The 27,095-nt window shown below is 55.3% G+C and overlaps 2 protein-coding genes across 2 annotated transcripts in view; one reads left to right on the plus strand and one right to left on the minus strand.

Moving 5' to 3' along the window:
* TBC1D8 (TBC1 domain family member 8) overlaps positions 1 to 15,942 on the plus strand; it is an 86,339-nt gene extending 70,397 nt beyond the window's left edge. The window contains exons 12-20 of the mRNA XM_055121849.1: positions 1,215 to 1,500; positions 1,826 to 1,958; positions 2,021 to 2,119; positions 2,230 to 2,298; positions 3,085 to 3,322; positions 3,771 to 3,836; positions 12,994 to 13,083; positions 13,348 to 13,445; positions 15,072 to 15,942. Of these exons, the coding sequence (XP_054977824.1) occupies positions 1,215 to 1,500; positions 1,826 to 1,958; positions 2,021 to 2,119; positions 2,230 to 2,298; positions 3,085 to 3,322; positions 3,771 to 3,836; positions 12,994 to 13,083; positions 13,348 to 13,445; positions 15,072 to 15,503 (1,511 nt within the window). The 3' untranslated portion in view covers positions 15,504 to 15,942. The remainder of the gene's footprint in view (positions 1 to 1,214; positions 1,501 to 1,825; positions 1,959 to 2,020; positions 2,120 to 2,229; positions 2,299 to 3,084; positions 3,323 to 3,770; positions 3,837 to 12,993; positions 13,084 to 13,347; positions 13,446 to 15,071) is intronic.
* Positions 15,943 to 16,371: 429 nt separating this feature from the next.
* Positions 16,372 to 18,402, minus strand: RPL31 (ribosomal protein L31). The gene is made up of 5 exons (XM_055121850.1): positions 18,364 to 18,402; positions 18,127 to 18,233; positions 17,300 to 17,425; positions 16,586 to 16,698; positions 16,372 to 16,434 (listed from the first exon to the last, which is right to left on the minus strand). Exons 2-5 carry the CDS (start codon positions 18,231 to 18,233, stop codon positions 16,403 to 16,405), a joined length of 378 nt encoding a protein of 125 aa, XP_054977825.1. The 5' UTR covers positions 18,364 to 18,402; the 3' UTR covers positions 16,372 to 16,402.
* Positions 18,403 to 27,095: the final 8,693 nt, after the last annotated feature.

Genomic DNA, 27,095 nt, shown 5'->3' on the forward strand with positions numbered 1-27,095 from the left:
CCAGGACGCCTCCCACGGATGCTCCCACCCTCTGTCAGCCTGCTCAGTGTGCTGCGCCCTGGTGCTCGCCTCCGCAGGGGAGATTCGAGGTGCACTCTCCCTCTCCTCTCTCCCCCCTCGCCCTCCCTCTCTCTTCCCCTCTCACTCCCTCTCTATCTTTCTCTCCCTCACTCTCCCTCTTTTTCTCTCCCTCTGTTTCTCTCCCTCTCTCTGTCTCTCTCCCTCTCCCTCCCCCTCTCTCTGTCTCCCTCTGTCTGTCTGTCTGTCTCTCTCTCTCTCTCTCTCCCCCACCCAGCTGCCTTCCTGTAGAAAACCGTGCACAGACAGTGGCTCCAGCTGCTAGTGCCCGGGGGACCATGTGGTTCTCCCGCTGAGAGACGGGTATGAGGCAGGGCGGTGTCAGTGGGGCCACTGAGACGGTCCGGGCAGGACACCAGGGGGCAGGTGTTGGGTCTCTGCTGTCCTCACGGCCATCATCCGGTGAGCGGCCGGTGGATGTGTCCTGGGGGGCTTTCCCTGTCGGGGGGGCACTCCACGGGACTCGGCGTGTGTCGGGGACACTCAGTGTCCAGCTCCCTGAGAGCGTACCTGCCCGTGTGCTGCCGCCCCACACGGGGCTGGGCTCAGTCTGTCTCCGCGTGGCTTCAGGTGCCCTGCCTCCCTGAGGGGGCATCCGCAGCTCCAGAGCCTTTGCAGCGTCGGCGTGTTAGGCTTGGTGCTGCCCGGTGACGCCCCCCCCCCCCTCGCTGCTCTGCCCATCCGACACTGGGGTGTTGTCCTGTGATCAGTGACCAGGTGTTGTCGGCTCTCCTGACGTGTCCGAGATCTTCTGTCTATCTCAAAAGAATCAGTCGTTGGGGTTGGTTGTTTTGAACATTTATCAGTCACGTGTATCCCAGGTATTTTCTCAGAGCTTGAAGTTTGCATTTTTTAATGAAAAATCTTGTGAAGAACATCGACATTTAATTTTCATGGAATCTAATTGAGACTTTTCCCCTCTGGCTAGAGCCTTGTGCGCGGTCAGACACGTCCTGTTCCCTGCATGTACCAAGGCGTTTCGTAGCTTCGTGTCTGTGTTAGGTCTGTGGTGTGCTCTGAGGATACCGCCCTCTCCCTGCGGACTCTGTCCGTCAGCAATGCAGGTGTCCGGCAGTGCGGCGTGGCCCAGCTTCGGCCTCAGAGCCAGCGGCTCAGGCCCTGACCTGCCTTTCCAGGGGCGCAGGTGGACCAGTCCGTGTTTGAGGAGCTCATCAGGGTCCACCTGCCCGCGCTGGCCGAGCACCTGAGTGACCTCTCGACGCTGGCGTCCGTCTCGCTGTCCTGGTTCCTGACGCTCTTCCTCAGCATCATGCCCCTGGGCAGCGCCGTGTGCGTGGTGGACTGCTTCTTCTTCGACGGCATCAAGGCCGTCTTCCAGCTGGGGCTGGCCGTGCTGGAGGCCACCGCCGAGGAGCTGTGCCGCAGCCGGGACGACGGCCAGGCCCTGCTGGTGCTGGGCAGGTGGACGGGGAGACGGCGTGGGGTGGGGAGCGGGGTGGGCAGGCCTGAGGCAGAGAGTGAGATGGCCCCTGAGCCCCGGGGTTGCCCAGTGGCTGAGCTGAGGCGTCAGCAGGGCCCGGACTAACCAACCGTCCCTCCTGGCCCATCACTTTTGCCGGGGTTGTCTGTGGCCCCCCAGTGCCCAGGAGGGGTCACAAGTGGGGTGATGGGGTCTCAGACCTGTGTGCTGGCAGGGTGGGCCGCAGGGGCTCCCTCTCCGGCCTTCTCAGGCCAGCGCGGGCAGTGGGGGACGTGCTGGCCCCGTGGGACCCGGCTCTGTGCTCAGGTTCCTGGACCGGGTCCAGAACGAGGACAGCCCGGGGCTGGCCCTGGGCAGCCGCCACGCCGCTAGCTCCGAGGCGGACCCGGACGGCCCCCCAGCGACGGACATCGCGGAGCTGATCCAGGACGCCTACGAGGTACGGGACGGCCTGCCCCGAGCCGAGCGTGCCTGGCCCGCGTGACCCCCGTCTCCCCGCAGAGGTTTGGGGACCTGTCCGTGGAGCGGCTGGAGCACCTGCGCTGCAAGCACAGGGTCAGGGTCCTGCAGGGCCACGAGGAGACCACCAAGCAGAACGTGGTGAGTGCCCGGAGGGCGCCCACCCCTCCGCCCCCCGCCTGACCGGGGTAGGAAGCAGCCCTGGCCCTGCTCTGGGCCCACGACTGACCTTTGCTCTGTGCCTCCCGCAGCTCCGCGTTGTGGCCCCTGAGGTGTCCATCCCGCCCGAAGACCTCGAGGAGCTATACGACTTGTTCAAGGTGTGGACGGGAGGGGCCGCCCTGGGCGGCAGTGAGAACCCACCCTGGGCCAGGGCAGGCCTGGGGGTACAGGGCAGGGCCCAGGGGACGAGCAGGGCCCGGGGGACGGGCAGGGTAGGGCAGACGGAGGGGCAGGGATGGAGAAGGTGAGGGAGTGGGGGAGTTTATTCGGGGGGGGGCTCCCGGGAGAACCCCCCGCCCCTGCCAGGCTGGGCAAAGCCGCACCCGGGGGAGACCAAGCAGCGTTTCAGGCCGCCTTGGCGGAGGTAGCGGAGGCCGGAGGGGCCCGTGGTAGCTGGGCTGGGCCACGCGCCCAGTCCGGGGCCTGTGGAGGCCGAGTTCCGTTCCGGAATGGAGAGGGTTTGACAGCTGGTGCCCGTGTGACTCTTACACGGGGAAAGGCGGGCAGAGGGGCGGCGGGGCAGGGGGGAGACGCTGCCCGAGATGCAGCAGCAGTAATGCCTGGTCACAGCTCGGGGGAAGCCCAGAGCACAGCTGGGGTGGCCCTCAGAGCACCCCACTATGAAAACTGTACCCAAAAACCTGGTTAATAGAGTGAATTTCATATTCTGTTTATTTTGTCACAATGAAAAAGGAACTTTAATTTGAAAAGGATACGTGTGTCCGAGTTGCGTCTTCATGGGGCAGAGGTTGGCTTCTGCAGTCTGAGAGGGCACGGAACCTTGGCTCGCGCGTCCTTGCTGTGGCATTGCTCAGAGAGCAGTGCTCGGGGCGGGAGCAGGCGGCCGGGCCTGTGGCTCCTCTCATGGCCTCACCCCTTCCTAGCGGGAGCACATGCTGAGCTGCTACTGGGAGCGGCCCGCACCCCTGGCCCGCCACGACCCCAGCCGGCCCTACGCCGAGCAGTACCGCGTCGACGCCCGCCAGTTCGCTCACCTCTTCCGGCTCGTGGCGCCCTGGGCCTGTGGGGCCCACACCGAGGTTCTCGCCGAAAGGACCTTCCGGCTGCTGGACGCCAGCTCGGACCAGCTCATCGGCTTCAAGGCCTTCGTCAGCTGCCTGGGTAGGGCCGCCCGGGCGGGACCTGCTGCTGTCCTACGCGGTTTCACGGTTCCCCAAGTGACTGCGGGGCCCAGACTGTAGTGCAGCAGGGAGGGCGTGTGCCTCCTGCGGCCCCTCGCCCTGACCCCCAGGCCAGGACCGAGCCCTGAGCCCCTGCCTGGGCCGCCTGCCTGACAGGGCCCTCGAGAGAGGAAGCCCGGCCCTTGGCATAGATGCGCTGAATGTGTGTGCCCGACCTTCGGGAGGAGAGCCATCTTCCTGAAGCATCTTCCTAACGCCGGCCTGCTCTCCTGCCTGCCCCTTCCCACCCAGCGTGGCTCTGCGGGTGGGCGGGAGCCGGGGACGCTTTGGGCCCACGCGTGCCCTCCCCGGCTCTCTTTCCGAGGGGTCGAGGCACGGCAGATGTGCTGACTCCTTGCATCCTCTCAGTGGTCTCCTCACTTTTGCAGATATTATGTATCACGGAGAAATGAATGAGAAGATCAGACTGCTATATCGACTCCACCTCCCTCCAGGTAAGAGACGTTCAGTTGGACAGTCAGGCCTGGGTGCGGGTCAGCGTCGTGCGGGGCTCTGCGTTTCTCCCCACAGATGTTCTGCTTAGACTGAGATTCTGGGCATCCGGTGCTGATAAGGAGGCGCCGCACTCAGCCCCGCCCACACCCGCGCCCAGCTCACCTGTGCGGCCCCTTCTCCCCCTGGGGCTCCAGGCCATGCGGGTGATACTCGCCAGGAAGGAAGGGGCACGCAGTGACTGTCACCGGGTGGGCCTGATAGCCGACTGGAGGGCTCAGTGCTTAGTCTCCCCCTGAGACTCCCGGAGGCTCCTGCAGTGACGCCTGTGCCGGCATCCTAGGGTGGCCGGGTGGTTCTCTCCCCACCACAGCTCCGTCTCGCTCCGGTGAGAGGGCGCCTGACCCCCTCTCCGAAGGCTCAGTCCCTTTGCCGGCACGCCCGCCTCCAGACGGAGCAGAGGCAGCCGGGTGCCGGCACAGACTTCCCTTGGACTCGAGCTGGGGCCCCAGGGGCCGGGTGTGTGGGGGGGGGTGCTGGAGGCTTTAGGGCACGAGGGCCCAGAGACTGCTGTGGCAGTTGGAGAGCACTGGGGCCAGAGCGCCCGCAGGGCTGCCTCATCCCGGCCCTGTCCCAAGCACGGCTGATGTCTCCGGAGAACTGCCAGGGTCCACCTGGAGCACAGAGTGACCCACAGTGCAGGGAAAGACAGAGAAGAGCTGCCCGCACAGGGGAGACGCTTGGGCAGCTGCCGTGTAATCCTGTCCGGGTCACGCGTCCAGCAGACCTCGGCTCGGCCTTCTGGCTGTTTCTCTGACTCTGTCTCCGAGTGAGTTATTTGGGGGCGACTCTAAAGCCCCGGGAGAGGCAGACGGGCACCTCCCTGATACGGCCTCATGTTCATGACAAGCTTTCAGTGTCATCGTTTGATACCCGACTCAGGGTGGTCTTTTCCCCCTACCCCCACTCCCCGCCCCACCGCAGCCGTACTCGGGGTCTCGAGTGCCAGCAGTGTCCCCTGGCAGGGCTCATGGGCCAGTGTCGTGCCAGGGACTCAGACCACAGGAGCTGCGTGCTCGCCTCTGCGCCCTCGCTCTGGCCCAGATAGTGATTCTGGATCTAACTTCAGAACAGTTTTCCAGATCCCAGGCTTAACTCTGAAGGGCATTTGGACTCCTGGCTGGTTAAAGACACGGCAGTGCGATGGGGGCCTCAGAGCAGGGGAGCACGTGCTCTCTCCATGATCCACTCTCCCCAATGCTGCTGGCCTCACACTGTGAGCACTGAGCAGGGAGTGACCCCAGCACTGCCCGCATAGCTCCCAAACACACACACACACACATGAACATAAAAAAAGACACTTTTAGGTCTTCGTGGCTTCAGAAAATCAATTTTTCTTTTCTTTTTTGAGGGGCTACGGGCTGGACCACATCCAGCAGTGCTCAGGGTGACCCTTGACAGTCTTATGGGACCAGATGTGCTGGGGACTCAACCTGGGCTTTGCTGAGTACACGGCAAGTGTCCTGTATTGCGTGGTCCCAGAACATTATTTTAAAAACCTTTTGAAATATATTTATAATATTTATCTTTTTTTTTTGCTTTTTGGGTCACACCTGGCGATGCACAGGGTTTACTCCTGGCTCTGCACTCAGGAATTACCCCTGGCGGTGCTCAGGGGACCATATGGGATGCTGGGAATCGAACCCGGGTCAGCCGTGTGCAAGGCAAACGCCCTACCCGCTGTGCTATTGCTCCAGCTCCCTATTTATAATATTTATATTGTAACTCTGAATTGGTAAACAGTTTTGACCTACTGTTTTGCTTACTGAGATTCAACATTTGAATTTCTGATGCAGGTTTTAAAAATTCTTGCGAGTCCCCAGCAGGGCTGAGAGAGGGCTCAGAGCCCAGGGACAGACCTGGCGTCAGGCTCGGGCTGGTTTTGGTCCCTGGTGCTGCAAGGCCCCCTGGGAGTCTGGGGGCAAGCTCTGCACACAGAACCAGGAGTAGTTCCCAGGGTGTGGTCACAATAAACAAAAGAAAGTGCACAAAACTATAATTTCCTCTAAAAAATATGGTTTTTGTTTGCTTTTTGGTGATGCCCAGTGGTGCTGGGGGCTTACAGTACTCAGAGCTCCATGTTCGGGGTTTGCTCCAGCTCTGCACTCAGAGATTATTCCTGGTGGGCTCAGGCAGGGGGTCTCATCAGGTGACGGGGATTAAACCCAGCCCGGCCCCATGCAAGGCGAGCACCCTACCCACTCTGCTACCTCTCCGGCCCCCAAACTCCTTCCAACTAAACATCACTTTACTGAGGCTCTGAAGACCTACAACACTTGTAGGTACTTTTTATTTAAATAGATTTCATTTATGTTCTATTTAAAGTATTTACTTTCTACCACAATGAACTACTTTTACGTGAGCTGGGGTAAACATACTAGTCAGGAGAAAAGTCTTAGGAATTCGGAATCATCCTCCAAATTAGAGAACATGGCAGGCCCCACTGTTGGCCTTTGTGTCGTGGAGAGCAAACGTCTGAGCCATCGTGGGCTGTCTTGGCCCCACACAGAGACGGCCCATCCCTGACTTACCCGCTCAGCAGCTTCGTGATTATTGCGGCGTGCAGAGCACGTGAAGCTAAATGCACCCTGAGTAGGGAGTGGGGCGACATTCCAGAAGATTCTCATATCGGGGGTCCTTGCAGGCGGATAAAGAGGAGGGGATTGGTCACTTCCCCTGTCGATTGCTCTGACTGGACTATTGAGGGCAACTTCCAGAAGCAGGAGCACCTTAGAAAGACATGTGGACTTGGGCCGAGAGCTGAGAACAGTTCTCGGGAACAACATCCGGAGACCCTGTGAGCTTCTACACAAGAGTGCAGCCGGGTTTACTCTCGGGCAGCTACAGGCTCAGTGAATCGGCTGTTTTATCTGCAGAGTAGAGTGCAAAGCCTTTTGCCTGCCGGGGCTGGGGACAGGGCGCGCACCGAGCTGGCCTGCGTGGAGCTCTGGGTTTGACCGCCCACGCTGCAACAGAACATCTGCAGTGCCTGGAGACAGTGCAGGCACTGCGCACGTGCTTGCCAAACAGAGGCCTGGGCCCAGTCCCCGGAACTGTGTGGTCCCTTGAGCACTGCTGGAAGGACCCCCCCAGCTGGCAGCAGCACTGGAGCACCGTGGGACTTCGACCCCAAATCCTTCAGAACCCAGACAATCCGAAGTGTCTCCTCCTGGTCCAGGCCCACACCAGGAGACCTGGCAGTGGAGGCTGCCTGGACCCAGACTGCTGTGCACTCGCGTCCAGGTCTTCCTTCCCGAGGTCCGAGCGATGTGCTGTGCCATCCAGAGAAAGGTTTGTCAAGAATTAGGTTAAGAGAAGAAGCGAGTAGGTTAAAAGGCCGGAATGACAGCACAGCAGGAGGGTGTTTGCCTTGCATGAGGCCGACCTGGGTTCAATCTCCGGCATCCCACATGGATCCCCGAGCACCGCCAGGAGTAATTCCTGAGTGCAGAGCCAGGAGAAACCCCTGAGCATCGCTGGTGTGAAAAAAGACAAAAATAAATAAATAAAGTTTAGAAGAAGACAGAGGAGGAGGAGGAGGAGGAAAGGAGGAAGAAGAGGAAGAAGAAGGCTCTTGTGTAAACGTTTTGAGAGAGAGAGCGAGAGAGAACCGAGGTCAGAGTACTTGCCTCGCATACAGCTGTGGTCAGGACCCTGCCTCAGATCCTGGTTCCACAGATGGCCCCGTGAGCACCTCTAGACATGATCCCTGATCACAGAGCCAGGAGTAGCCCTGGGCAGCCCCTGACCCCAAACATTTTATAAATGAAATGCTTTATTAGTGATTAGTCTTATAATTTGATCCCTAAAATGCAGACTAATACGAACATACCAGTATGAAAAAAGTGCTGATTGGGTTAAAAATCCAGTCATATTAGCAACAAGGCTTCTGTTAGTCCAGAAAGAGGGTACAGAGAACTATGATACGTCTGTGTACAATCGAAGCTCATAGGCTTTATATTTTTTTGTTTGGTTGGTTTTGGGTTTTGGGTCACACCTTGCAATGCTGAGCGGTTCCTCCTGGTTCTGTGCTCAGGAATTGCCCCTGGCCATGCTTGGGGAACCATATGGGGTGCAAGGCCAGCACTGCACCCACTCTACTGTGTCTCTGGTCCTCAAATTCTTTTATAACAACAAAATTTCCCGTAACGACATTAAGGAGCCCATCAGAGAAAACTCCCTTTTTCAGTTTCTTACTGTCAGTGAATTTTGAGGAAGACGTTGTTTAAAAGTCTTAATCAGCAATTGAATGTAGTCAGGTCAATAAGAATATTAATTTAAAAAACCAAATGTAAAGTATCCTGAGTCTGCTGATATTTCAGTATCATTCAGGCCATCTTGTTGACTTACCACTTGGATTATCCAAGATGTAAGATTGCGCCTTTTGAAGTTTAAGTTCACTTTCCTAGTTGAAACGGCTCCACTCTCTGAACCTGTGTTAGAGTCGGGATCATGCAGTATCTTTTCGTAAGCACCGTCTACCTTGTCCAGAGAACCTGCAGACAAGGCGAGGGAGTGTCCGTGCAGCTCTCACAGAAGGCTTACTGTTGGCTGGATCTTCATACAGTATCATGTAGGGTCTCCTGTATTCACAGTCTGACCAAAAGAGTGAGTCTGGCCTCTCGTATTCACCTAGTGAAATGCTTAGCACTCAGTCTCCATGCCCCCAACACACACACACACACACACACACACACACACACACACACACACACACACACACACTCACATGCACACACACACACGCACGTTCTTTCCTCTCATGTCAGTCTTTCCCCATCGCTGGTCTGGGAAACAGCACTCGGCTGAGGTGAGAGTGTGTCATTGGATGCTCGCTCAGGCATGCTCCGGTCATGCTCGGGGGCTGTACTAGTTGCAAGCCTGTGCCCTTCCTGCCACGCTGTCTCTCCCAGTCCTGGAAATCTGCTTCTGAGAACGTTTGTGTGCCAGAACAACGACAGGAGCCCGGAGCCCGAAGGACCTTTACCCTGATTGAAAGCTCCAGTGCTCAGGAGCAGGCCCCGGGCAGAACCGAGCGATGCAAACGTGATCGAGACAAGACCGGGCCGGACGACTAGGGGAAGCTGGGGTGTCTGGGAAGCCCACAGCCACCAGAGAGGGAGCATCCGGTGCCAGGCTGCGTCAGCGGGTGCCGCACCTCTGGGCTGACGTCAGAGCTGAGGCAGATCGAGGGTCTCCTTCAGGCTGGGCAGAGTGGAAACACTGGCAGAGCGAGCGCCCGGCTGGAGATGCTCAGGGCTTGGCCTCTGCTCAGCACGTGGGAGGACTCACTTCACGCCTTGGCCCCCCGTGGCCCCGAAACACAGAGCAGGGATTCACCCCTCCCCAGTATCCCAGTGGTGGCCCTTTCCTTCCCCAAGTTAATAAAGCCGAACAAAAACCCCTCAAAACACACCCTCTGGGAAGTCAGAAGCTTTTGCTACTGCAGTGCATCTCCCCCAGTTCTTTTTGTTTTGGGGTCATCCCTGGCAGTGCTCAGGGGCTACTCATGACTCGGTGCTCAGCAGCCACTCCTGGGGGTGGTATGTGCTCCGGGTCAGAGCCGCACCTGTGCCTGCAGAGACTCAGCTATCTCCCTCACCCAGAATTAAGTTTCTTACAAGAAGAGAAAACTTAAAAATTCAGATGACTCAAATTGTGGAGGAACTGCTAAGGCGTTAGGTTTTTGATCCGCGCTTCTAGTACTTGTCACAGCTCAAGTAATTTTTATGGGGCGTGGGGTGGGCTGGGGTGGCCACATGCAGTGACGCTCGGGCTCACACCCTGTGTTGGGGGTCAGACCTCGCCCCGGTCCAGCTCTCGGCCCTCCAGCGGCCTTCCCGGTAGATACTGTTGCAAACCGTGCAATCCAGTTTCTGCTTGGGTTCCTGGCCGTGCTGGAAGTCACAGGTCTTGGCCTTGATGATTTGACACAGTGGAGGGTGGGGGGGTGGGGGAAGGTGCTGTGCTGCGTCTGTTGGGGAAAAAAATGTGGGGGAAAAAAAGCTGCTCCACAAACCGCAGTGCCTCAGCCGCAGCCACGCCCGGCCACCAGAGAGCACCGTGTGTCCTGCTGTGTCCTGCTATGTGTCTTGCTGTGTCCTGCTGTGTCCTCTGTGTCCTGCTGTGTATCCTGCTGTGTCCTGCTGTGTGTCTTGCTGTGTCCTGCTGTGTGTCCTCTGTGTCCCGCTGTGCCCTGCTGTGTCCTGCTATGTCCTGCTGTGGGCAGGAGCAGGGCAGTGCCAGGGAGGGGAGGCAGGAAGCCACTGGCTGCAGCTCCCAAGCCCCAGCTCTCCTCTGCCAGCGGGTGAGGGGCTGCAGTAGCCCCGTCTCCCGGGGTTTTCTGACTCCTGGCGCTGTGCCGAGGGACACTCGGGTAGAACCTAGGCTGGTCTGGGCTCTGCATGCCCTACCGTGGCTCGGGCCCAGGTCTGTTTTTTTTAAATCAGATTTTAGCTTGTGCAGTATTGGAAGTGAATACAATTAAAACGTTAATGGAACATCTAAAAAAATCTCTGTAATCATGAGTTGTCGGTTACAGGGACCAGAGATGGTGCAGTGGTAAGTTGCTTGCCTGGCACTCTGCTGCCCCCAGTGCATGCCCAGCACTGGGTAGGTCCCCCAAGTACTGTCAGGAGTGATCCCTGAGCTCAGAGCCAGGAGGAAGCCTCAGCACTGCTGGGTATGCCCCCCCACACACACACACACACATACACATGCTCAGTTACTTGAAAATTACATTTTATACTGCAGGAGAGAGCAGAGGTTCAGCATGTGTGGGGTTGCTGCTACCCTGGCATTTCACATGGTTCCTTGGGCACAGCTGGGTATGACCCTGATTCCCGCCTCCTCTCCAAAACCCTGTTAAAATGGACATTGAAAGGGGCTGTGGGCCAGTCCCCCAGGCTGGTGTGAGGGGCTGGGAGCCGGTCCCCAGGGAGGGGAAAGGGGGAATAAATCCAGGGACCAGGGGACCCCTTCTCCCCAGACCCGCTGTGAGCGAGGGGCCTTCCCAAGGCTCCGGTGCCATCTTGTGGCTGTTGTTGGAGCACGGGTCGAATGTCTGCCTTTGGTTTATCCTAACGTTCAACATTCGAGAATCCTTCACAGTATAAATCCCTTCAGAAGTTTGTTTTGGTAGCTGCCTTACTCCAGTGGAGTTTGCCACCCAGCACACACCCAGTACACACCCAGCATACACCCGTTACACACCCAGCACACACCTGTTACACACCCAGTGCACACTCAGAACACACCCGGTACACACCCAGCACACACCCAGTAATTTAGCGTATTCACAGTGAGCTGACATCAGTCTGTCTCGGACGTCTCACCACTTTCTCCCTCAGCCCCCAACCCTTACCTGTCCAACCTGCCCACCTGCATCCCGGCTGCCCTCCGTCCTGGGAGTCGGCTGCTCTGGGCGGGCTGTGTCCGTGCTGGGTCGCTGCTCTAATTCAGTGCTCTCAGGATCCAGCCCTGCTCTGGACGCTTCATTTCTCTCGTGGCTAACCCCGGTTCTACCTCATAGGTGTGTGAGTTTATCTAGTAGCATCACCTGACGGTGTCCATCAGCTGACATTTCTACTTTTTATGTCTTAGAATTAAAGCTCCATGAATATTTCTGTGTAAGCTTTTAAATACATCTATATTCCTTTATCTTTGGTATGCATCTATACCGGAACATGTATCTATACCAAAATACTAAGTGGCAATTCTGTTTGATGTTCTAGGGAGCAGAGTTTTCTTTTTCTTTTTTTATAAAGTTGTATACAGTATAATTACATTTAATATCTGAACACCAATCCCACCACCATTACACCTTCCCATCCCCTTATTTCAGATGTTTCCATCCCGAACCCCAAGCCCTGCCCCTAAAGCAGAACCGAAATAATTTATTTTGTATTGCTTGTTATGAATAATCCGCTAAAAATGATCCAAAAAAGGTTTCTCAGATTGTTGTATTTCACCCAGGAGCCACTAAGCCCTTCTATGAGAGATGAGTAACATTGATAAAGGTGACCTGTGTGCTTACATCTGTATCTGCATAAATCTATTTCCCCCTAAGATTGGTTGCCTTTTACTCTACACCCCCTAAATGTGGTGTGCTGCTCTCGGTATGTCGGTGGTGTAGAGTATGAGGTGTCCAGGAACGGATTCCCTCGTGGGTGAGCCCGTCCGAGCGTGTGGAGAGCAGCCGTGCGCCTGGCGTGGTTGAGTTCTGGCTCTACTGGGGGGGGGGGCCTCACCCGCCCCCTCTAGGGTCCCTGAATGAAGCAGCCTGGAACTGGCAGGTTTCTAACATGGCCTGATCGCTCCCATCTAACCAGTAATGTGCAAAATCCCCAGTATAATCACATAAAAATATCATCTTAATTTCTTCCCTTTGTTGTGGTCACAGGGTTTACATGCTTGTGTGGTGTCTGCTGGTGGACGCACACACATAATTCTGATGTGTGCTTGTGGGATGTGCCTGGTTGTGCTTGCACACTTGCTGGGCGCGCTCAGCGTTGCTGCAGTGCTCACGGCAAGCCTGCCTCCAGCGATCCTGACTCTGCTGCTGCTGTTTGGCGGGGAGGGATACAGCACACCTGGCTCTGTGCTCAGGAATTATTCCTGGCAGTCTTCAGGGAACTACATGCCAGGGATTGACCTGGGTTGGATGCACACAAGGTAGACGCCCTCCCTGCTGTGCTCTCAGCCTGTGGGGGGTTCACGGATACCCTTGGAGTGATCATTCCTGTACTGTGATATCCCTGTCACTGTCAGTGGGGCTTCTCCTATTCCCACTGAAGACTTTCCCGAGCCCCTTCTGTGTGTGACTGCGTAACAGTGGTCTTACAGACGGGATTGTCTTCCAGACGTTTCCCGGCCAGTACTGGCAGTGTTCTCTGGCTCGGTATATTACTGATCAAAGTGCAGCTGGGCAGGCCACTGTGTGGCATGAGACTCATGCACAGTGCTCACTGATGTTCAGGTCCAGAATTTGTAAAGCTGACACCCCATGAAGGCTGTCTCTTTACCAAAAAAAGTTAAATGACTGTCAGTTTTGCCTGAAAGACCATAATTTGTTCAACCTTTTTTTTATTTTTTTTTAAGCGCTCACTGAAAACGACCAGGATAGCCAGTCTCCGCTGAAGAGCCCTCTGCTGTCCACCTCCAGGCCGCTGGTCCTGGCCAGGTCCAATGGCACGTGCCCTCCTGCTGCTGTCCCTGGCGGGCGGGCTCACTCCCCGAAGTGCCCCGGGGGTTCTCCTGTCCTCCCTCCCTCCCGTGCTTCCGCCTTCCCCTCGGTGCTGCCCATGCCCATGTCCAGGCTCTCGGGCGGCACCCCTGCACCACACCTGGGTGGTAGCAGGTCTCTCACCGGTCACTCCAGGTTCTCCCCCCTCACCGCTGCCTTCGACACCTGTATCCTGTTGGCTCTGGCTTACGTGTTTCCTCTCTGTCAAGGTGATGCCGTTGATTATCAGAAACAGCTGAAGCAGATGATCAAGGACTTAGCAAAAGAGAAAGAAAACACTGAGAAAGAGTTGCCCCAAATGAGCCAGGTATGGCCTTTCTGTAGAGAGCACTGTTTGCTAAGTGGCCTGCACTGAGGTAAATTTGAAACTAAGTCTGGGGTCTTTTACCTCTGAAGCCAGGATCAAAGACTCTTGTAACTCTGGGCGCAGAATTCAAGGATTATTTGGGAACGTTTGAACTGTGATCCATGTGGGTACTCATTACTGAGCTGCGCACAGCAGGAAGCCACACACACTTTGCATCTTTGAAGAATTGTTCAAATGCAGTTTTCAGGGTGTGATTTCTTTCCTAGCATGGTAAACATTTGCTTCTGAGCTCTTCCATTAAAAAATGGGTGGGGGAGGGGCTGGAGTGGTAGTACAGCAGGTAGGGCGTTTGCCTTGCACGCAGGCGACCCGGGTTCGATTCCCAGCATCCCATATGGTCTCCCAGCACCGCCTGGAGTGGTTCCTGAGTGCAGAGCCAGGAGTAACCCCTGTGCACTGCTGGGTGTGACCCAAAAAGCAAAAAAAAAAAAAAAAAAGGTGGGGGGAAATAGAAATAGCAGGGGCGGGAGGCGCAGTAGCACCGTGTCTTGACGCAGCTGACCCGCCAGGATCGATGCTGAGTGTAGTGTCAGCCCCATCAGCCCGAGCAGCCCAGAGTACAGCAGGTGAGGTGCTGCTCACAGCCACACACAGGCCAAGCCCCCTGGGACTGACCCCCCGAGCACCGCCGCCAGTGGCCCCCAAACAAAAGCCAACCAAAAGTTAGCAGGTAGGAAGTCAAGGCCTGAGCGTGCTGTCCGCATAGGCCTGGGTTTGACCCTGGCACCAAATGGTCCCACAAGCACTGGGCCAGGAGTAGAACCCCGAGCAATGCCCTGGGCCAAAACAAAATCAGTGTTTTGTCGGATTTCTGTATAGTTCCCATCAGTCTGCACAACCCAAGCTTTCCTGTAGTCCTGTGCTATTGCAGGCAGTCGGTGGGGACAGAAGCAGGTGTGTCCTGCCGCCTGAGCCACACTCCCGGCTGGCAGGCTGTCGGGGGCCTGGGCTCATGCCAGTATTTCCGGTTCTTATTTGGAAATGCTTTTCCTGGCATTTGGAAGTTTTGTAGGGAACCCTCAATTTACCACATAGGAAGGTTCCACTTTGGGATAGTGAAGGAAATTTGTAGTCAGTGACAAATCTAACCCAGAGCTGTGAAGCTACCCAAATTCTTCCCTAACAATCCTTTAGAATAAGGTGTAAAACTCCTTTAGAATATTTAGAATGTTGGACGTAGCCTGTGCTGGGTTAGCAGCACACGCCTCAGACCGAGCCAACAAGTCACACAGGGCGAGTCCAGCGAACTGGACATTGCCACTCGCCTGTCTACAAACACCTGTGCCCTCTGCTGGCCAGGGCAGCCACTCCAGAAACCTGCACCCGCAGGTGAAGGTTCCAAATGTATTTAAGCAAAGCGAGGTTAGGCAAGCCACTGCAGTTTGCAAGGTGTATCAGATGCACCTGGACACATTACCCGGGGAACTGTGTAATATACTTTTCCCTTTAAAGTCACCAAGTGTACGTGGGAAGACTGCAGTGAGTCCAAGGGAAAGGAAATGATGCTCTCAGTATCCCTTGGGTGCTAGTGACCTCACTCCTGGTTTGCTTCTGCTTTCATTCCAGAGAGAATTCATCCAGTTCTGCAAGACCTTGTACAGCATGTTCCATGAGGACCCGCAGGAGAACGAGCTGTACCAGGCCATGGCCACGGTGACCAGCCTGCTGCTACAGATCGGGGAGGTGGGGCAGAGGGGCCGCACTCGGGCAGGGAAGGAGCTGCCCGCCACAGTGCCGGACCAAGACTTGTTGCCTGCCGACACTGAAATGGCTTCCGGGGGCTCCCAGCCGGGCCCTGAGGAGGCGGAAGGGGCTGACGGGGACTGGACTGTTTCCCTAGAACATATTTTAGCATCACTCCTGACCGAACAGTCACTAGTCAACTTTTTTGAAAAGCCACTAGACATGAAACCCAAACTTGAAAACGCCAAGATGAACCAGTATAGCATCAGGACTGTGGAGATGAGCTGCCGGGCGGCCCCAACTCCAGCAGAGTGACAGCACAGGACAGTCACCAGGAGAGCCTCACACCAAAGCATTCAGAATGCCTGTTGAGAATACGGGCAAGCGGGTCGGGAACCGAGGGGACTGTCACTGCTAGGGACCCATATGCCACCTCACCCATCGGCCAGCCGGGGCAATTCTAGGCTGCCGGCCCAACCTTCTCAAACAGGATACAGGAGCTATGTCTGGTGTATTGATCCAGACAGAATGAAAACAAGTCGAAAACCAAACTCGCTTTCAAGATCTGAGATTGTCTACCTGTGCAATTTATGTTTTTTGCACTAATTTTGTTTCAATGCTGGTAATTGAAACCATTATAATGTATCTGGTTGTATTCATTTTGTGTCCTCCCAAAATCTTGTATACAAAACTTGCTTTCAATGTTGGTCTCCCAAGTTTTTAAAGATTTTTAAAAGATTTTTGTATTGACTCACTTGATGGCTTTAATGAGTGTTTAATGCCCGGTAAAGCTAGAGGCAAGGGTGCCATGGTGCCCTCTACGCTCCATTCCGAGCGAACAGCTCCATAACATCACCGATAGACCTTACTCCCCTGCCTGTCACCCAAAGGCCTCCAAGAACCCATTTGAGCAAAAACCATCTCTGGGTCAAGGCTGGACTTTAATGTCGCTCTAACCTCAGCTCCACGTAAACTAGAGAATACAACAGGCCCATTCAACAGGCTAACTAACCAGAACAAGCTAATTCAGCACTGTAACACATATGCTTTTCCTCCCGCATTCATTTTAGGAATTAAAAAGGCCTGCCTGAATCCAGAAACTCCTTAGCTGGAGAGGCAGGAATGTACTGTCTTAAGGATACCCTGCAAGTTGCAGATACTGAAGGAAAACCAGAGCACAAAATGTCATTTTGTAGCTTTATTGAGTCATCAGCTTAGTTCTCATCCACATTGACTGTCTGCAGATCTGCAAAATAAAGGGTAGGTGGGTTGGTAAGCCTCACAGCCACCCGCCGTCAACCCGAAGGCTCCCAACCCCTATGGGAGGGGGGACGGGCAAGGGTGCAGGATAGGGAAGCAAAGGTCTCGGCACACATCCCTGGGTGACTGGGACTTACTTTTGAATGTGGTGACGGGCACATAGGTAACCAGGGTGTAAAGTTTGTTTGGTGAATCTTCGTCCTCGTTACGCTTTCTGGACAAACGTACACGGATCCGGTATGGGACATTCCTAATGAAACAGTAATGCAGTAGTGTCCAATACGGAAAGGGCCACCAGCTTGAACCACCCTTCTCTGCTTGCCTGCGTCCATGGCCCTGCCCTCTGCTCTGCTACCACCAGCCACAAAGAGGATGGGAAATAAACCCAACTGACCGAGGAAATGGAATTCCGGGACACTCAAGTGTCCTAGGAGGAAACTCCCTGACAACAAAAAGGGAACCCAAATGTGTCATCTCTTCCCCCAGTAACCAAAATACAGATCTTGGTTTGAGCCTGTGAAATTGAAACTTTGTAGAAGGGCCAAAGACTGCAGCAACACTGGTGGCACCATACTGACCTATCTCCATGCGCCACCCTGATGGGAACGGTCCACTCTTACCCCGAGAAAGGCACCTGTCTATGTCACCCTAGCCAGTCAGCCCCGCTCCAGGCCATGGTCACGGGTGCCCAGATGGCTCCACACAATTGCCTTTTGCTGAAAAGAGCCGTAATAGTCTCACTAGGTTCAAAGAGAAATTCTCGTTTTCTGCCAGGACCACAAAAGCCCCACGCTGCAGACGCTGCCCGCGCCAGCCAGACACCGGCACCCGTGCCGCCGCCCCGCACGCACCTGATGCCCTTGGCCCAGACGGCCTTGTTGAGCCGCGTATCGATGCGCACGTCAGGGGTGCCCATCTCCTTCATGGCGAACTTGCGGATCTCCTTGAGTGCCCGGGGCGCGCGCTTCTTGAAGCCCCTGCAGGCGACACGAAGGAACGGGCTGAGGGTCAGCACGGCCCTAGGGCGGGCAGCATTTTGCTCCCGGCGCTGCACCGCAGTACCCGGGACAAGGCCGCGAGGCTCACTGTCGACCCTGCTAGACAGGGCCCAAGGGCGCCCACGAGATGCCAAGACCCCGGCACCCGCCGACGATAGTCACACTCTCCTGGGTGCCCCAGGATCCCAGACACAGCCCCGCGACACAGTTGGGTTAGAGCCGTGCTGCCTCCCACGGGCCCCGCCGCCGCCGACAGTCAGTTCCGGGTCCTCATGCTCCCAGCCAGCAGACAGGAGAACTGAGGCCGAGGCCAGGGCAGCCCACCGCACCCACGTGCCTGCACCCCGGGGAGTGACCCGAGGGACCGGAACCGGGTCACACCTGGCCTGGTGTGGGGGGCCACCGGGGTCCTCAGGGCCTCTGTCCACGCCGGACTTAGGGCCCAGCGCCAGAGTGACACCCCCCCCCCCCCGCCTGGCCCGGCCCCCTGCCCCGCACCGATCACCCGGCCCAGCACCGTGCACCCGACCCAGCACTCTGCACCCTGCGCCAACACCCCGTTCCCCTCACCTAGCCCAGCACCGTGCACTCGGCCCAGCACCCCGCACCTGCGCCCAGCACCCTGTCCCCCGCCCCGTAGCCGGCCCCGCACCCGGCCCAGCATCCCCGCCCTCACTCACACGCCGTGGATGCGCTTGTGGATGTTGATGGTGTACTCGCGCGTCACCACTTCGTTGATGGCCGAGCGGCCCTTCTTTTTCTCGCCGCCCTTCTTAGCGGGCGCCATCTGCGTGCGGACACAGTGGTCAGACCCCGGCCCGGACCCCGCCCGCGCCCCCCACCCCGCCGGCCGCCCCCCGTCCGCGTTCCGCCGAGGATGGACGCGGATGGCGAGGCCGCGCGCCGCCCGCACTCACACTGCCGGCCGGCGGAGCAGAAAGGAAGGCGCGGAGGCTTGTGGGACAGGGAAAGCCCGGGCGCTGGGACCGCTTCCGGGGCCCCGCAGGCCTCTGCGCGCGGATTGGCCGAGAGAGATGCAACGCTGGGGCGTGCCCTGCGGAGGGGGCGGGGCAGGAGGCTGCTGGGACCTATCGGAGCGTGGCCGCGGAGTAGGCGGGCTGCAGGGCGGTGCAGTCGGCGGCCGCTGGGACCTATCAGAGCGCGACGGGGGAGGAGCGGCGGGTGGCGGGGCGGGATCGGCGGCCGTTGGGACCTATCGGAGCACGGCCGCGGGGGAGCGGGCGGGCTGCCGGAGAGGGTGGTGCGGGGAACCTCTGGGATTTATCAGACCGCGGCGGGGGCAGAGCGGCGGGCGGCGGAGGCGGGGCCGGAGGCCACTAGGACCTATCGAAACGCGGCGGGGGCGGGACCAGAGGCCGCTGGGACCTATCGCAGCGCGGGCCCTACTTCCCCCTTACTCCTGACTCTTGTCCTCAAAAGCCTTTTGATGGGACCGAAACTATGTAGGATACTGCAGGTTGGGAGCTTGCCTCGCAGGCCTCCCGGGTTCTATCCCTGTATCCCCGGGTTCCATCCCCGCACCCCAGGGCGTCCCCTAAGCCCTGCCAGGACTGATCTCTGAGGCAGAGCCAGGATTAAGCCCTGAGTACAGCAGGGTGTGACCCCCAAACACAGTTAAAAAAATAAAATCTATCATTTGCATTCAGGCGTTAAATTTCAGAGGCCCCACTGAGGGTGTCAGGCTCGCTCCTGCCCTGTGGTTCTTGGGGGCTGGCAGTGGGCCTTGGGGGCGGGTGGAGCATGATAGTGGGTTCCTGGGGGTAGGGATGCATCGATTCCCAGCATCATCCCATATGGTCCCCTGAGCACCGTCACTCCTTCCTGAGTGCAAAGCCAGGAGTAACCCCTGAGCATCACCAGATGTGACCCAAAAAGAAAAAAAAAAAAAGAACAGGAGCTTCAGAGAAGACACTCCCAACCCTACCCCCTTGGGAGTCCCTCTAAGGAACAGACTGACCTGGGTAGACGCCCCACTGGGGGCACGTTGGAGAAACCCTATGAAAGGCGCACATATGCTGCCTGCCCTGGTGCTGCCGTGGCCCGCATCTCCTCTGTTGAGATGTGGACTTTCATGCTTATGTCTAATGCTGGGTGTGTGTAGGGCTCTCCCGGCCCTTGGGGGAAGCCTGGGCTCTCTCTTGAGCACTTTACTCTGCCTCCCACTCTTTCCCTCCTTACCCTGCCTACAACCCTCCAAATAAAATCTCCACTGCTCCTCTGCTGAAATTGTTTTCTGCAAGGCGAGACAAGAACCTGGTAACCCTGGGTCCTAGGGAGAAAGTGACCGTCTTTCTCCTCCACGCCTCACGTAAGCCACCCGTGGGGCCCGCGAAAATCACTTGTACCTCAGCATTTTTTGGCAGAGAGAGAAAAACAGAGAGGTGGGGAGGGAGGGAGAGGAAGAGAGGGAGGAGAGAGGGAGAGATAGAGATGGTGGGGGAGAGAGAGTGTGCTGCAGGGGTTGTTAAGGTTTTTGGGGGGCCACACCTAGCGGTACTCAGGACTTCCTCCTGGCTCTATCTATCATCAGGGCTAAATCCTGGTGAGCTCAGGGGACCCTATGGCATCTCGGGGATTGATCCTGGGTTGGCAATATGGAAGGCAAATGGTCTGCCTGCTGTTCTATTGCTCCGACCCCATATTTTGAATCAAAACATACATTTTTAAATTTAGATGCTGAATTAGAGTTTTTCTGATTGGGTTTCAGGCCTACAATGTTCCAACCCCGACATCGTCACCAGTGTCCACTCCCCTACACCCGTGTCCTCTCCCAGTTTTCTTCTGTGCACCCCAGCCCCGCCCCCTCAGCCTGTGTTGGACACGGGGCAGGAGCAACTCCATCATGGCTGGTTCCTGCTTCACGTTTTGTTTTACTTAAACCTTTTTGTTTTTCTTAAAACCCCTCTTCTGTGAGGGAAGGACACCTGGGCTGGAAACTCGGCCTTGGCAAATAGTTTCATAACCGCTAGCTGCTATCTGTAGAAGCCACCTAGACACGAGCAGGACAGACAACCGAGAGAATGGCCTGAAGCATGTCATAGTGACCGGTCTGTGACTGTTTGTACAGTTTGAGATGAGGAATGGAACTTGCAATTTTCACTTACGTTTTTGTTTGAATTTGTGAGCGCGGCCTATGATGTAAGCAATACCTGTAAAACTAGCAGCTTTTCCCTGGCTCAGGGTCTGGCTTGGGCCTGAGTGCCTAGAAGCTTGGGCCTGGCTTAATAAACTCCACTTGTGTGTTGCATTACTGGCTGAACTTTCTGTGCGGGTTTGGAGAGGGGGAAATTATCGACACCGGACCCTAACACCTGCTCTGTGGCAGGCACTTTAAACTTTTTTTTTCTTTTTTGGGTCTCACTTGGCGATACACAGGAATTACTCCTGGCTCTGCACTCAGGAACCACCCCTGGCAGTGCTCAGGGGACCATATGGGATGCTGGGGATCGAACCCGGGCTGGCCGTGTGCAAGGCAAACACCCTACCTGTTGTGCTATTGCTCCAGCACCGACATTTTTAAAAATAAATCTTTGTTGTTTTCTTGGGTGCAGTCTGTGGTGCTCAGTGCTTCCTCCCGGCGGGGCTCCAGGTCACACTCTGGGATTCGGGGACTGAACCCGGCTGGGCTAGTGGAAGGCATCACCTATAGTGCCGCTCCTGCCTCACCCCCACTCATTTTTTTTTAGTAGTTTAGTTTTTAACTGAGTCACTGTGAGAACAGTTACAGGGCTTTTAGGATCAAGTCTCAGTCATACAATGATAAACACCCATCCCTTCACCAGTGCACATGTTCCTCCACCAAGAACCCCAGGAAATCCCCCCTCCCACTCCCCCTCTGCCTGTGTGGCAGATGATTTTCACTGTACTCTCCCTTTACTTTGATTACATTCCATTTTTGACAGAAAACTATCATTATTTGGGGTTTTTCCTCCAACCGTCAGACCTGTTGGAATGACATCATTAGATTGTATGTTTTCTATTGCCGATAACAAAGAACATATGATGTTGCATGGTCGAGAAAGCGGCCGCCCAGTTTTGGGATTCTGGTATTAAGTCCAGAGGTATTTCTGCCATCAGCCGCTGCATTCCGAGATTGGTTTGTGTGCCTCTGGGATCATGGCTGTTCAGGAGCGGAGGAGCTGTTCATGGGTGACCACTCGGGGTCTCATTTGAGCAGAAGGCAGGGCCGGTTCTGCCCCCCCATCACAAGATTCCCCATGCGGTCCATTACTGCAAGCTCCTACCAATTGGTTCTGAACGGTGGTGGTCACCATGCTGCCACAAAGGGGAAAAGGCCAAGGAACGGAAAGCCTTTCCCTCCCGGGGCTGCATGCGGCTGTAGCTTAGTTCACAGTCCAGGAGTATATCTGCCAGTAGCCGCTGCGTTCCGAGATTGGTTTCTGTGCCTCTGGGATAATGGACGCTCAGGGGTGGCGGAGCCGTTCCTGAGCGTATTTTTGGTATGTCAGGAAAGGTTTGGAGAGATATCTGGTCCCACATACCAGAGCCGTGTTAGTAGAAGCTCAGTGTCGCCGGGACTCCATCTGGAGAAGGCGGGGTGCTGCACCTTCTCTGTCTGGCCCCCTGGTGTTGTTGGCCTGGTCTGGGGTCCGGAGCATTCTCCGGCTTGCGGTGCCGCTGGCCCAGATTCTTCACTGCTGCTGCTGCTGCTGCGGCAAGGTGGCGCCGAGGGCGGGTTGAGGGCATGGCTTCCGGCGTTGGGGCGTGTTGAAAGCTGGGCTCCATTCTTCATTTCTTAAATAAATTTTAGGCACTGTGCTTTCCTATTCTCCCTAGGGCTCTGTGCGGCCCACTGTAAGCCCCTCTTCCCCAGAGTGCCCCCTTCCCTCCACCACTGCCATCGTGCTCCCTCCCTGCTCTGCCCACCCCCACAGCCCCACCCCACAGTGGCAAGCTTCCTCCTAAGTCAGACCCACTCTCTGATCTTTCCTTGGGGCGTTTGGCATCCCCCTACTATGTTGTTTTCTTTTGTTTGTTTTTGGCTTAGGGGTCACGCCCAGCAATGCTCAGGGCCTCCTCCTGGCTCTGTCCTGGGCATCACTCCTGGAGAGGCTGCGGAACGGCCAGACTGCTGTCTGTCCCCAACTCAGCACCCGCAGGGCAGCCCCTGTGCACATTCAGATGGACCCTGTTGCCCTGCCGGGCAGAATCCAGCCGGACACAGTGACTGGCTCATTAGCGTGTTCTCCATACCTGGGCAGAATATTAAAATGTCAAAACAAACTTTGCAAGTACTGCAATGAGAAGGCCTCTGGGAGGTCTGTTTGGGGCCACACCCGGTGGTGCTCAGGGCTGACTCCTGGCTCTGCTCAGGGATCTGTCCTGGCGGGGCCTGGGGGGTGTTGGGATCCAACCTGGGCTGGCCACAGGCGAAGCAGATGCCTTCTCTGCTGTCCGTCAGGCCGGCTGGGTTCAGTTATAATCTTTTGTAATTGTAAATGCTTCTTTTGGTTTTATTGCTCCTGGCTCTGTGCTCAGGGGTCCTGTGTGGCACCGGGGATCGAACCTGGGTCGGCCGTGTACAAGGCAGGCATCCATCTAACCCAGCTGGTCAGGTTTAGGGGCCATTTGGCAGATGCTGGTTGGTAGGGCTCCTTCCGTGGGGTATCAGGTCCCCCTGCCTTTGTGTCCTTCACTCCTGCAAGACGCAGGACTCTGGATTTTGTCTTTTTTTCAGGTCACACCCGGCGGTGCTCAGGGCATCCTCCTGACTCTGCACTTAGGAATCATGCCTGGCGGTGCTCGGGGGAGCTTATGGGATGCCGGGGGTCAAACCCTGGCAGGCTGCATGCTAGGCCAGCGCCCTCCACACTGGACCATTGCTTGACCCCAGGACTCTTGATTTTTTTGTCTTTTTGTTGTTTTGTTCTGGGCCTGTCCAGCGGTGGTCAGGGGTGACTCCTGGTTCTGTGCTCAGGGGTGAATGCTGGGTTTATGCCCCCATTCATCAGAGCCTCATGAGATAGAGGGCAAACAAGACCTTTCATTGCGGGGGGCCCAGGGATCATGATGGGTCATGGGCCTCTAACCCACTCAATAGATGCTTCATGGGGCTGGAGTGATAGCACAGCGGGTAGGGCATTTGCCTTACACGCGGCCGACCCGGGTTCTAATCCCAGCATCCCATATGGTCCCCTGAGCACCGCCAGGGGTAAATCCTGAGTGAAGAGCCAGGAGTAACCCCTGTGCATCGCCGGGTGTGACCCAAAAACCAAAAAAAAAAAAAAAAAAAGATGCTTCAAAGACTGAGGTAGCTGGGCCCAAGCGGTAGTATAGGGGGAGCTGCTGGCCTGGCGTGCAGCCTGCTTGGGTCGAGTCACTGGTACCTCAGGTGATCCCCCAAGCAGAGCCAGGAATGAGCCCTGAGCACCACCAGGTCAGACTTGTCTGGGGTTTTTATTTTTGCTCACCCAGCAGTGCTCAGAGGTTACCCTGATGCTCACTAGGTGTCAGTCCTGCAGAGCTCAGGGCCGCTGTGGGATGGCGGTTTGCCGTGTGCACGGCCAGCACCCTCCGTGCTGTGCCCTCGCCAGTCCCCCTTGATGCGTGATTTTTGCTTTTTGGTGGGGGAGGGGGAGGATGCAACCTGGCAGTGCTAGGCTGGCTCCCGGTTCTGTGCTCAGGGGATCCTCCTGGCTGTAGTGCCGTGGATCAAACCAGGGTGGGCCCGGTGCGGGGAGCAGTCACCCCACACCCTCTCAGTCCTCCTGGGAGGTTGCAGCAGCGGGGCTGAGGCACAACCAATTCACGTTAAACCTCTGTCCCTGGGGGAGGGAGCCAATGCGGATCGGTGGGGGGTGGGGGGCTAGGCCGGGGGGTGGGTGGTTAGGAAAGGCAGCCTGAGCCCCAGGCGTCTCTCCCGGACTCTTCTCAGGGAGGGCCTGCGCCCGGAAACAGGAGCACCCCAGGCAGAGTACGAGGGACAGTGACTGGGCCGGGCTCTGGGGAGCATGCATGGGATGGAGACAGCCCAGCAGGGGCAGGGCTGGCCGTCACACATGGGAGGCTAGTGGACTGTGGGTCATCGCCCACAGGTCCAAGAGAGGCCAGGGCATCTGGGAAGGGGCCCAGGCCCTTCCTCCTGTATCTGTATAATGCAACAATGAGAAAGGCGGAAAGTGTGGCCCAGGTCTCTGAGGCATGTGTTAGTGCAGGAAGAATGGTGGAGTCAAAAAGATGTGCCTGGAGCTGGAGATTCTTCATCCTCTTAACAACTTCTTCAATGCTCTTGAAGGTGTTCCACGTTGCTCTCTTCCTCCTGCTCAGTTCTGGCGCCAGTCGTTCCTCATGTTGAGTTCTCGACCCAGGTACACATAGCTGCTGCATTCGGAGATGTTCGTTTATTGAGAGCAAATGGAACGTCAGGGACTAGTTCGTTTTTCATGAACATTATTTTGCAGAAATTCAGCTGTAGTCCAACCTTTACACACTCGAGGTCGAAGTCGGTCAGCATTTGTGCTGTTTGGCTAATGTTTGGCATTATGAGAACGATGTCATCAGCGAATGGAGGTGGTGTAATTGCCAACCGTCTATCTTCACTCCCATTCCTTCCCATTACAGTCGTCACATGACGTTTTCGAGGGTGGCACTGAAGAGTTTCTGTGAAATGGTATCACCCTGCCGAACCCCTCTCTTTACTTCAATGATCACTTCTTTGTAGAATGGTGAGATCCCGGTGATGAATCTGTAATACAGCTCGAGGGTGATCTAAATGTACTGACTTTGAACACCCTGTTTGGCTAGGGTTTCAATGACCGTTTCAGTCTCAACAGAATCAAAGGCCTTCTTTAAATGGATGATCGTTAGACAGAACTCTCACAAAACTTCAATGAGCTTGGTCACTGTGTGGATATGGTCCATTGTGCTGAATCCTTTTCGGAACCTGGCTTGCTCACATGGTTGTCCTTCGTCTAGTGTTCTGCCTATTCTATTCAGGATGACTCGAGTGAACAACTTGTAGACGACAGACAACAGGCAGATAGGGCAATGGTTGTCGATGTCGTGGATGTCTCCCTTCTTGCACAACAGAATGGTCCTGCTGGTTTCCCACTGGGATGGAACCTTGCCTTCGGACAGGTAGTGTGTGAAGAGCCGAGCCAGTGTATTGACAAGTATTGGCGGCAGATTCTTCAGGTGTTCAGGTCTGACCTTGTCTGGACCAGGTGCTGTACTTGTCTTTACTGACGAAATGGCGTGTTGGAAAGCGGCCTCGAGCCTGGTGGTGGCTGGTAGTGGAGGTAGTTGAGGTCTGCTGGTGAGGTCTGCTGGTGAGGAGCCTAATCTGGCTCCTTTTAAATTATTTATTTATTTGCTTGTTTATTTATTTATTTATCTGGCTTTTAAAAATTAAAAAAATTTTAATTAAAAAAATTAATTGTGCCGCTCCAGGGATCAAACCCAGATGCCCCACCCTACTGGAACCAGATTTCTGGCATATAGAACGAAAACAAAACAAAAGAGGTAAAACTGGAATTTCTTTCATAAGATGATATTCTAGGAGTGTAAGGTGCATGGAAAATGCCAAAATGTAGATCTTTTCATCTCAGTTTTTATCACATAACATTTTCCCATTGATTTCAAAGGGAGATACACCTTTGCCTGTATACAGAAACAAGTGCTTCCACCTCATAGGGGAAATAGAAAATGAACCATTCCCAAAAGATGCAATTAAAAGAGTTGAAATAATCTTAAACATATGCATGTTGTATGTCATTTGTTCTCTGAGGAAACTTCACATTTAGCAGGTTGTGTTTTTCTCTTTAGTTTCAATGGGAGATTTACTGCAGCTGATATGTAGAGACAGTGGCCATAACTCCACAGGGAAAAGAGGTAAAAACTAAATTCTCCCAAGTTATTAGTCCCCATGAGTAGAAGGACTCTGGAAAATATCAAAGTTATATGTCTTTTATTCCCTGAGAAAACTTTACATTTAACAGATTGCATTTTCTGGTTGATTTCAAAGGGAAATTCAGTGCTGCTCATATGTGGAAACCAATGGTTTAACTCCACAGGGAGAAGAGTTAGAAAGTGAAACTTGCCCCAAATTTTGTAGTTAAAAGAGCTGAACTTGTCTGGAAAATTTGCACATTGTATATCTTTTCTTCTCAGAGAAAATGACACATTGAGAAGTTTGCATTTTACCATTGGTTTAATGGGAGATTCACTGTTACAGCTATGTAGAAACAAGTTGTGGGAATTCCACAAATAAAAGAGGTAAGAACTTGAACTTCTCTCATATTGTGCAGTGAAGAGAGCTGAAATAATCCAGAAAATATTCAAGATGTGCTTTCTTCTCTGAGAAAATTCCACATTTACCACATAGCGTTTTCCCATTGGTTTCAGTGGGAGATTCACTGCTGTCTGTATAGAGAAACAAGTGCATCTGACTCCACAGGGGAATGTGCAACTTCTCCCGAAGATGCAGTTAAAAGAGTTGAAGTAATAGTAAAGGTATGCGTGTTGTATGTGTCTTCTTGTCTGAGAAAACTTTACATTTAGGAGATTGCGTCTTCCCATTAGTTTCAATGGGATATACAGGGCTGCTGGAATGCAGAAACAAGTCTCGCTAATTCCACAGGGAAAAGGGGTAAAAACAATAACTTCTCTT

Source organism: Sorex araneus, chromosome X, assembly GCF_027595985.1.
Source record: "Sorex araneus isolate mSorAra2 chromosome X, mSorAra2.pri, whole genome shotgun sequence".
NCBI classification, from domain to species: domain Eukaryota; kingdom Metazoa; phylum Chordata; class Mammalia; order Eulipotyphla; family Soricidae; genus Sorex; species Sorex araneus.

Bases quoted from the DNA above. Each gene is read 5' to 3' on its own strand.
- RPL31 (XM_055121850.1), bottom strand. From the start codon at position 18,233: ATGGCGCCCGCTAAGAAGGGCGGCGAGAAAAAGAAGGGCCGCTCGGCC. The intron at 17,426-18,126 runs GTGAGTGAGGGC...TGTCGCCTGCAG, and splicing joins CACAAGCGCATCCACGGCGT to GGGCTTCAAGAAGCGCGCGC. The intron at 16,435-16,585 runs GTAAGTCCCAGT...TTTATTTTGCAG, and splicing joins GCCCGTCACCACATTCAAAA to ATCTGCAGACAGTCAATGTG.